The sequence below is a fragment of the Hordeum vulgare genome, chromosome 4H (genome assembly GCF_904849725.1).
Source record: "Hordeum vulgare subsp. vulgare chromosome 4H, MorexV3_pseudomolecules_assembly, whole genome shotgun sequence".
NCBI lineage: Eukaryota > Viridiplantae > Streptophyta > Magnoliopsida > Poales > Poaceae > Hordeum > Hordeum vulgare.
The window spans coordinates 462,071,815-462,082,612 of record NC_058521.1 but is presented as its reverse complement, the minus strand read 5'-3'; the positions used below and the strand labels follow the sequence as shown (position 1 = coordinate 462,082,612).

Below are 10,798 nucleotides of genomic sequence, written 5' to 3'. Positions count from 1 at the left end.
ATCATAGAAAAGTTTCCTATGCGCTAGCTTGCCTGCAAGTCCACGGGAAACTTTCAACCTCTTGCAGATTTTTCTTTGTCTTAATAAAGAAAATCCATGTGCTTTGTGTGATGCGACCAAACAAACTATAATATTACATCATTACCTTCTTCGGTGTTTGCAATCTACGACTCTTCATGCCATAGCATCCAACACCTAACATCTTTTAACTGTATGTAATTACAGGCAAAGCAATGAGGAGGTACAGCCCCCAGTACCGGAGCCCCCCAAGGAGGGGATATGGTGGCAGAGGTAGAAGTCCCCCAAGGAGGGGATATGGAGGACGGAGGGAGCAGGGTTCAGGAAGCCTCTTGGTCCGCAACATCCCATTAAGCTGCAGGTAGAAAAACTGTGGCATGGATACATACGGATTTCTTGATGACCTGCTTTTTCAAGAAAGAAGAATATTTCACTTTGCAAGGGTATTGACCTTGGTTTTGTTTTCTTAACTGTGGCAGGCCGGAGGATCTTAGAGTTCCTTTTGAAAGGTTTGGTCCTGTTCGGGATGTGTACCTGCCAAAGGATTATTACACCAGGTAGGTTTTATGTATTCGCATAATTTATTTGCAATTGGCAAACAACTTTTGGCCTTGTATTCCAATGACAATATGAAATATAGAAAAAGAGGACTTTGTACGCTTATATACATGGTTGTTTCATAAGTTTGGTATAATTCCCAACCATTTTTATGATGAAGAGATGTTGTGAGCATGTCTTTCAGATTTGGTGTGATGTCGGTTTGCAACCATGTTTGTGCATTAGCATTTAGGCTCAATGAAAAGGCTCCAGTCATTGTAGTCTACTCATGTGCTTCAGTGATTAATTCTTGTCACTAAAATGTGTGATTAACTAATCTGGAAATGCTTATGCTACCTTGTCTTACGTATTCACCCATGTCCTATGATAGTTCATTTTCTGAAATTGTTGCCAGGATTGTATCGGTTTGATGTAAGTACAGTCCCTTGATTTGTTGAAGAATATTTTTGTTATATTCCTAACAATTAATTTTCTTGGCAAGATAGAGTCTTGTCCCAATGAAGAAGTTCTTTTATGAAGACAAAGATTTGTTTTGAGAAAGTTAGTTTCGTGAAGAGAAGATAAGAGAGTTGTATTGGGTAGTCCATGAGAAGATTAAATGAAACAAAGTTCATTTCAAGTACTTTTGAGACTTTTCAAACATTGAGGACTTGAAGCAAATGATTTTACGAAGATACTCTTTATGAGGATCACCATACTTAGTCATTATACAAGAAATTTGTACAAGAAACTTGGATACTAGGACCTGGACATAGTTGTGTTTTGCAACACTTGCTTCATGTTTGATGGGAAATGTGTGTAAGTTGTTGACTGTGCTTCGTCAAGAATCATAAAGGACACACTGCATTTGAACTGTGATGATGGTAACATGAGAGGCACACACATTCTTTATGAATACTTCATGCCCTCTTTTTTGTCTTTTATCCCATTAGTTTCCATATTATCCTACCTTTTCTAATGAATCGTTATATGCAGGGAGCCCCGAGGGTTTGCATTTGTGGAGTTTGTTGACCCTTATGATGCATCTGATGCACAGTATCACTTGAACCGCACATTATTTTTTGGCCGAGAGATAACTGATGTTGTTGCTGCCGAGTCACGGAAAAGGCCAGATGATATGCGTAATAGAGCTAGAGTCAGGTATGCTATTCCATTCTTGTGAAGTTCTTCCTTATCTCATGTTATGTGCTCATTTGCACTGGTTGCTTTGCAGGGGGTATTCTGGTGAACCTGAAAGGCGTAATTCTTGTTATGGTACTTTCTTATGTCATTGTAACTTTTTTGGAAATGGAATCATTAATGTTGTATGATTTGCAGTCCTGCGTACTCTGAAATGCTAATCTTGAATTCTGAAAGCTTCATTCATGCTTTCTATTAGACTGTTTATCCCATTTTAGACTTTGCTTTGGGATAGAATTTTTTGACCTTTTGCGGCCTCACAAATCTTCAATTCTGAAAGCTTCATTCTGCAGTTTACTGTGTTTTGAGTATTTCAAATTATGTATCGAATTATTTTTGCTGCAGTATAAGTTACCAAATTATTTATGGCCTCACAAATTTCAGGGAGGTCCCGATCCCGTTCACGCTCCTACTCTCCTCGCTATCGTGGCCGTCCTCGGTCAAGGTCAAGGTAGGGCAACAGTAGGTCATGTAGTTTCGCTTGTCATATGACATTCCTAAAGCTACTCCCATATCGTTCATGAATCCATCAACTCTCTTCTAAATATTTGATTATATTATTTAAAAGGTCATACTCTCCTGCTCCAAGACGGCGAGATGATTACTCTGCTTCCCCACCAAGATCACATCACACACATTCTCCTAGGCGTCTGCCAAAGGGACATGAAGAAGACGAGCGGAGATCCTATTCTCCTGCTGGTAGAGGTGGCGGTGAGCGTGATGCTGATACTAATGGAAAGTAAGTTCTATTTTTACTGTGAAAAGCACGTCCATCGCGTCTAATCTCTACTATTAAAGGAGGATTTTTTGTCGTGATGGTTCGACCATCCTGGCAACCCCTGCCTCATTCAATTTGATCGTTCCACCTTTGATCAAACGCGGTAAAAAAAAAATCCAGACCATCCCGCACACAAACCCGAAAAGCCAGCCCACGATCGCATCTCAACCAGCGCGCTCCTTCTCTTACCATCCCGCACGATACAAAAGAAAAAAGAAAAATATACAACCGCGATGCGGTCCCCTTCCCACGATCCCACTTCTCCCTCCCGTCACGATTCTCTCACGATCAGAATCGCCTTCTCCCAGGTCCCAGCCACACCCACCTCTCGGATGGCGCGAGGTAGGGGCAGCAGCCATCCTCGGGAGTCGCGAGGACTTCCCTCCTGCATCTCCTCTCATGTCCTTCCGCGCAAAGGTCTGGTGGGCCGACGACGAGAGGCAGGGACAACAGCCGCCGGATTTTCCCTCCTGCAGTCCTGCATCTTGTCTCAGTCATGTTCTCCAGAGCAGAGGTCTGGAGTGACGGCGCTGAGAGAAGACCCGACAGTATGGCGGCCGCCTGAACCTGAGCCGGCAGACGTGCAGCGCCAACCACATCCGAAACAGGCAAACTGTGGACGAGCTCGGTCAGAAGGTCGACGGCTTCGCCATCGTTTTTGGGGAGCACATGCCTCCTTGTGGATGTGACTGTGAGTCTTCCTCTCTGGTACACAAATAATATTCGGCCGTTCCATCAACATGCCAAGGTGCGTCGCGCCCGTTGTCTTCCTCATTGTTGCTGTTCCACTCGGAACAGAGCACACCGATGTTGCTCACCTACCTATCAACAAGGTCAGCACACATGCAGCCTACTCAATCTTTTTTCTGAACAATCAACTTGATTGACCTGATTCCTCACCATGACTTGATTACCTATTTATTTGTGGAATAGATGGATGGAAGCTACGAAGGGAGCAGACTCAGAAGAGTCTAGACGTACTTGTAGACAGACCATGTTCTTCATATCCTTGATTTCAAATTGGATTTACATGTGTTGCATCAAACTTTCTTTAGCGTATGCTGGATCATCCAAATGCAGGTTGCACATCGCATATTCAATTACTAGGATAGAGCTGAGTATGTTCAATGTGTTTCTGGACATCATAACATGGTTGCTGTCAAATTACCTCACTGTAATTATTAATGCCTCAACAACGATAACATGATTGTTCTCATGGTGTCCAAAGAATTCAGAAGTTCGAGCTTGCATATTGCAACATATGTTTGTTAGCCGTCTCATATACAATGCAATCCATAATATCCTTGGCAACAATGATACTTTTACTTGAACATTGTAGTACTTATGCTATGCAATAGTCTTTCTTTTTGGGACCTCAAGAACAAGCAAAGAAATGGTTAACATTGTGCAAGGCAAATTGACAATTCATGTATCATATCTTTGTCTATTCATGATGTCGAGAAATAGTTTGAAAAATGTAGAACGAGTTATATATTTAAATATTGTAGCTACAATTTTTTATGATGTTTAATTTTCGTCGAAGTTTAGCTCCACTTTGACTGTAGACTATGTGATGATTTGTAATAGAGTTCACATAAGCCACACAGTTACAAAACTGTGCCCTACACTATTACCAAAATAAATTTTGTGGTGCATTATGGAAAGAATTTGTGTGGGATGCAGTTACATGCTCAATTGGAAAAGGCATGACGCATCCAGTTGACTCCCAAAAAAGAAGGTTTTGGAGTCAAGCTATAATAACAGGGGCTAAAAGTGTAAGCTCGTTCCCTAAAAACTTTTGATCACTTGACATGGGCCTAAACTGTAGGGATACTTATTTTGTCTCAATTTTTTTAATTTTTGTCCGTGGCAACGCACGGGCATTCGACTAGTAATTCTAATTTGAGTAAAACCCTACGCTGTTACGTGGTTTCTCATCCGATGGACCACCGCGCGATCAGAGACCCTGGAGTTTCTTCCTGCCGACGCGAGATGAGAACATAACGTATGTGCTTCCCTACTAAATTTTACAAAGCCTTTTTTTAGCAAAGCTTCAAAGCCGTGTTGCCTCATCTTCTAGCACTCGCGTATAACTCAATACCCAAAACAAGGCTCGAGAAAGCAGTACAGACTCGCGATCAAAGGCTGTGAAGTTTTTTCCTGCTGGCACAGAGATAAGAATAAAACGTATTGGTTTCAAAGCCTTGTTACCTCGTTCTTTAGGACTCGCCTCTTCATTTAGGACTCCCGTACAACCTAAAACCCAAAACAGGGCTCGAGAAAGCAATACAAATGAAAGGCGCAATGCAAATGAGAAAAAGAAGGAAATACAATTGTTTAACAAAAAGGAAACAGAAACAAGTTCAATTGCCACGAAAGAAAGCAATGCAGAGGGGGAAAAAGAGCGCCGTTGCCGGGGATCGAACCCGGGTCACCCGCGTGACAGGCGGGAATACTTACCACTATACTACAACGACTTTGCTGAATAATCAGTTTTGTGGTCTTATAAGTTGCGTCCTAACACTAGTTAACAGTGCCTATCACCCCTTAACAGGAGGAACGTACACATTTCAGTTCCTATTTCCTAATGCGACCTGATGTATGATCAGCTTGCCTCAAGAGTAGAGCTAAAAAATCACCTTTGCTTTTTTTTTTTGAGACCCTTATCTGCGATCGGTTAAAAGGTACTCTTGAGCATGGCCAAATTTAACGCCGACCAGATGATCGCCGGGGGCTATCTGGTTAGGCACTGTAACCTGACAGACAGGGGAAACGCGAGGAATACGAATACGATGAAGACTGACATGTGATGACCCATTCGTAACTGAATACGAGGGGGAAAAGTGCGACGGGTCGAAAGAGTTGTTCCGTTGCTGTCAGAGTCAAGTGTCTTTCAACCGTGGAGGTGCTATACATCACAAGATTTTGAAGCTAAAACTGAAAAGAGAAATGGAAGGACGAAGAACACTTTTTACACGGCAAAGTGAACTAATGTGAGATGATTGGAGATCAGGGCGTCAGACTGTATTCGCTATCTCAGAGTTCATTGCTAAGGCCCAGCTCGTCGTCCATGTCGTCACCCTCCTCGAAGAGCTTGAGAAATCGTAACTGATCCCGCTCCCTCTTCTTCCTCAGCCAGTACTTGTAGCCTCCGAACAAGGCGAGGACGATGATAACGGAAGCGAGAACGCTTACTATTATGATCACAGCAACAGATGTCTTCTTGGTTTCCACCTCCGAGCTAGGGTGATGGGCTGCAGCATCACCTGGCAGTGGTAGAGAAACAAAAATCTTGAGCAATAGCCGTGTGGACTCAAACGCAGAAAGCATCTACTTAACAATCTACCAATTCAACAGAGCAAACTCGACATCAAATATGCTGCAATGTTGTTACCATGATAAGAGAAAAGTAACCGCAAATGATATACAGGAAGTTTTGAAGAACAGAAACTAGATGTACTGAATATGAGTCATACCAGCAGAGACAGTACAGTTTGGGCATAGCAAAGTCGCATTGAACTGCCCTTCCTTGAAATGTATGTACTTGCCGTCTTTGAAGTCACTAGAACACAGCTCCCATTCATCAAACACATCATTCCTAAACATATCCTCTTCGTACAAACCACATCGCTTGCACTTCTTTTCTGGAAGTTCCGTTAAGGGCTGCCAAAATGATGTACGTAAGGAATACAGTGTGTAATAAAGTGCTCACAAAAGAACATAAATGAGAACACGACAACTAGTCGACTAGTAAACAGCAGGATCAAGTGTGAACCAAATGAGAGAAAGCAACCGGTATGCTACAGTATAAATTATTAGACTTACCTGCCATGACTCTTCACCCTTAAAGGTATATATCAAGTTAGCCTCCTTCACGTCAGGCAAATTTGTCTGGTTATCTCCACTGCAGCGGAAAAACACAGTTGGCTTGCTGGAGAACCATTCATGGGTGGTAAATATATCAATAGTATCAAGTGTGACAAGCCTCGAAGAAAAAGCCCCTAAAAATTAAGCATGATCAGTTATGCACAAAGAATTATTAAGGGCAAAAGAAGGAACATTATCAAACTTATAATCCTGTTCAACTACATACATGAGAACACAAAGATGGAACAGAGAAAGCATACACAAATTTTAGTTCTATATGCATTCCCACTTCAGCAGGCATATAATCACAATTCAAACGGTATTTCCCCTACAATATCTTTTTTCTCAACCCGAGTCACACAAGGATCTGCTACTCTCCATTATTCAATGTAAGAAGTAGAAGGCTTTGATTATGTTATTCCCTTTCTTTACCTTCATGTTTCTCTAAAGCTTCTTCAGTAGGTTAATAACATGAGTATGCTACATAATCCAGTAGCACAGACAGTCTAATCAATCAATCTCTCTTTTCTATGTTATTTGTGTTAGTCTAATGAGCAACTTGAGATATAATCAACTGAGAATACGATCAATTACTCAAGTTACTAGCACAATAGAAACTCACCCCACGTCTTATACTCCACACAACAGCCATTGCTTTCACATGGTCAACCATAGTTTTTATTATTATACCATAGACAGTGAGAACATATCCAGTGCTTCCTCCTCTTACAACGCACCCATCCCACCAGCACGAGAAGCACCACCAGAAAGCCACAAGAACCCATTTCAAAGAAAAGAAAAAAGATCATAAGACATTGTGTACTCAAGGTACAACTACGATGCCACAAAATTAGAACGAAAAAATAGATACACACGTGAAGAAAAAAAATCTGCTCTTAATATTAATAGTACACAGAACTATATTCATGTCTGAATTTGAATTAGCTGCTACCCAAAGCAGAATTTGTCATTTTTGCTTCTCGACGTGTGGATCAAAATGCGTGGCATCATAGATGAATCTTGTATCAATGTTCTAATTTTTCGCCAGACCTTTTCATGATATTTTGGTGGTAGAACAGAACCGATGTAAGGCAAGGAAGCACCAGAGATCCCCTCAACAGAATGTAAGCCAGTTTAATTAGAAAGCAGAATCAAGAACTGTTCTGAGTATATATTGATCCTTATCTACAAAGACACCCTCAGCTAAACAACCACCACCAGCTCCACCAAATGTTCAACAATCAGGGCATGTCGATTTTATTTCTAGTATCAATCCTAGTTTTCTACAGATAGAGAACTACTAATAAATTATTGGCATGGAAGTTGCTATTAACATTTAATAACACTAAACTAATGTGCTCACATAACTCAATAGCAAAGTTACCAGGAATATGGAACATGCAGAAAATTTGACGGTTTGATTTACCATTTGCATTGAGTTATACTAAGAAAACAGAGTAATTATGAAGTCTGACCAAGATATTATTGTTCATGTTGAATTTGAAAATGCGCCACAATAAGTGCACCAAAATTAAACCAGGAGAACATCTTACTGTCACAACCAAATGCCTTTGCTACGTAGTTAGTATCCTCTAAAAAGAGCTGCACAGACTCCTCATATTCCTGTTGTGATGCTATGGTTAAAATTTTAATTCATAATCATATCTACACTTGCTTTCACGGGTCCATACATCATTTAAATAATACCCTTTCCCATGAGACAGCGTCAATAAGACAATTAAAACTCAAGTGCTTAGATTGCAGCCAATTTCTTCAGCAAGCCACCAAAACATTCGAATAGGATAATACAGATTAAAAATGGGCTTTCTCCTGAGGAAGCAACCACTCTCCGTGGACAAAAATACGGTAAACTAATTCGGTCAAATGTCCACGCGGACAGATTGGTTGCTTTAACCCGAAGAACGAAGCAGTATTGGGAGATTTAAGAACCAGATCTCACCAGGAATCGAGCAGAGGGCGACGAACTGGACGACGAGAAGGAGGAGGCGAGGCAAGATCGACGGCCGCCACCTCATGCTACGGCTGCCGTGAGCGCTACGGCTCTCCGGTGATGAATCAGAGCCTCGGACGTAGCTCCCCTAGCGTCTTGCCGCCGCAGGCAGGCAGGTGCTCGCTGCGTCGCTCTTCTTCTTCCTTTTCTTCTTCGCCGTCGAAGTCCCCGGAGAGAGAGGAGAGGACCTTTCTCCCGTGGCTTGTCAAAGTCATATGAAGGCGTATTCTATATTTCTACAATCTTCGTTTTTCAGCACAGGAAGCGTATACATAAGTTTTTTTAGGGCAAAGCCAAGTTTTATTTGTTAAAATCCAGTGAGTGGGATACAGATCGGGTCATAGGGTTAGCCAAGCTACACATGGCTCCCCTGGTCAAGAGAATGTAAAAAAAAATAGCTAGACTATGTGATTCGACCTTTACAACCCAATCTTTAAAAGTAAATGTACAATTGTAACAATAACTGCTTGGAGATTTATCTCGTTAATAATGATACCATAGCTATCTCAACTGACTTTCATAATGTCTTTCACTACTTGTTCCGAATCGGAGGCAATGATGAGCTAACGGAGATGAAGATCTTTCATAAGTGTTAACGCCTCTCGACATGTGATAGCCTACATAATTATCAGGTCATGTATGCCACCGATGACCAGGGCCGAATTGACCAAGTAGTCTCCCCATCGTGGTCTTATGCATGCATCAGCATGGATTTTTTGCATAGCCCAGCTGAGGCGCCTTCGGTCCACATTACACACCCGCAGGATTGCTAGTACCCCCACCTACAACTATCGGTTTCATCTCCTTTAAAGCTTCAAGCTCATCAATGAACCATGTAGTGAGTGAATGCGGTGCTTGTGGAGTTTGGAAAATAACTTCATGGATGGCCTTTTGCCTTGCTAGCCAAATAACCCAAAGCATGACTACCAACTTGACAAAGAGCACATGTCATAATTTACCCATCAAAGTGACTAGCCATTGCTTGGTGCTAGGTTCGGTGGTCGCGACCAGATTTTGAGCCAGCTCATCATCGGCAAGGGCCCAGGTACACCTCGACATAATGCATTCCAACAAAGAGTGTCTTCATGAGTCCCACGTGTTGGGAAACGTAGTAGAAAAAACTTACTTTACGATCAAGATACTGGACCGCTATGAAGATGTATAAGAGGTTTAGATCGAATCGTTACCAACTACGAGTTGCAGCGGAAGAAGAGTTGGTGTAGATTGTTGATGAAGTGCGTGAACCATTCATGAACAATCCCTTGAACCAAAGACCTAAAGCATGGCCTCTCAAAGGATTGCACGCGTACAACCTTCACGACCCGGTAGCGCTTCGTCGTCCAGAGATAGACATAGTTGGAGAACTAGAGGAGAGAGATGTGGACTAGAGATAACTAGAACTGTGTCTGATCTAGAACAAGTCTAAACTAGAACTAAAACTAGAGGGTGCTCACAAAAAAAGGACTTGTGTGTTCTCTAGAGGGGGGCCTCGTGTATATATAGGTGTGGGGTGAAGGGACGAAAACTTGGAGGAGGAGATCCCCTCCCTTGATCCGGCCTAGGGGGAGGAGGAGCCCTCCTCCACTTCCAATTCACCCCTCCCCCAAGCTTGTCCAACAAGCTACGGGTCGCCACACTCTTATTGGGCCTATAGGCCTAGTAACTCTCCCCTATTAGGACTTATTGATATTCTCTTTGTCCCATTGACTCTAAATAAATTCTAGGGACTCCTCGATAATTATCTAAGTTCTATATCATTTATATTGGGTCCATGGGAATAATTCCCGCCTATATATCTTTTTCGTTATTACCTCGTACTCCCCGAAACACTTCCGGTAAGCCCAAAACGCTCCCGGTTTCTCTCAAAACTATTTTCTTTATTCCCAAAACTATTCCAGGAATATTTTTTTCAAATTCTTCACTCCACTAGAACTCAATAGATCATAAGTCCATTAAGCTTGTGACCACATGTATTTTTGGAGTAAGAGTATCGATCCCACAAGAAACACAAGGATTAAGTGTTGCCTCTTGCAAACATGAGCTGTCAGACAAATATGATGACACTATTAGTCCATCGGAGTTGATTGGCATCTACACGATCGTTGTACAGGCTGCCGTGGGGCGAGATGAGAAGGTGTTCGCCAACTACTTCTCGTTGGCACTCAAAACCAATGTGATGAGTTGGTTGATGAACTTGCCGAAGAAATCCATTTCCTCTTGTGCGAACCTATGCAACTAGTTCGTTGGCGCATACCATGGGGGTCACAAACTCCCAGGGCAGCCCAACTACCTGTAGTGCTTCCCTAGAGAGATGGCAAAACCCTTATTAAATATATCGAGAGATTCAGCCATGTACAGCACAACATCCCTGACATCCATCCTGCTGC

The 10,798-nt window shown here is 42.2% G+C and overlaps 2 protein-coding genes and 1 non-coding gene across 3 annotated transcripts; 1 reads left to right on the top strand and 2 right to left on the bottom strand.

Moving 5' to 3' along the window:
* The first annotated feature begins 228 nt into the window (after positions 1–228).
* Positions 229–3,058, top strand: LOC123450618 (serine/arginine-rich SC35-like splicing factor SCL30). Its single transcript, XM_045127776.1, has 7 exons — positions 229–379; positions 498–575; positions 1,552–1,716; positions 1,790–1,830; positions 2,140–2,206; positions 2,324–2,494; positions 2,842–3,058. Exons 1-7 carry the CDS (start codon positions 234–236, stop codon positions 3,056–3,058), a joined length of 885 nt encoding a protein of 294 aa, XP_044983711.1. The 5' UTR covers positions 229–233.
* A 1,880-nt stretch (positions 3,059–4,938) lies between these two features.
* TRNAD-GUC lies at positions 4,939–5,010 on the bottom strand. The gene has a single exon. It is a non-coding gene; the product is annotated as a tRNA-Asp (tRNA).
* Positions 5,011–5,315: 305 nt separating this feature from the next.
* Positions 5,316–8,642, bottom strand: LOC123448970. The gene is made up of 4 exons (XM_045126029.1): positions 8,361–8,642; positions 6,359–6,534; positions 6,010–6,196; positions 5,316–5,799 (listed from the first exon to the last, which is right to left on the bottom strand). The coding sequence occupies exons 1-4, from the start codon at positions 8,434–8,436 to the stop codon at positions 5,570–5,572; spliced, it is 669 nt and encodes a 222-aa protein (XP_044981964.1). The 5' UTR covers positions 8,437–8,642; the 3' UTR covers positions 5,316–5,569.
* Positions 8,643–10,798: the final 2,156 nt, after the last annotated feature.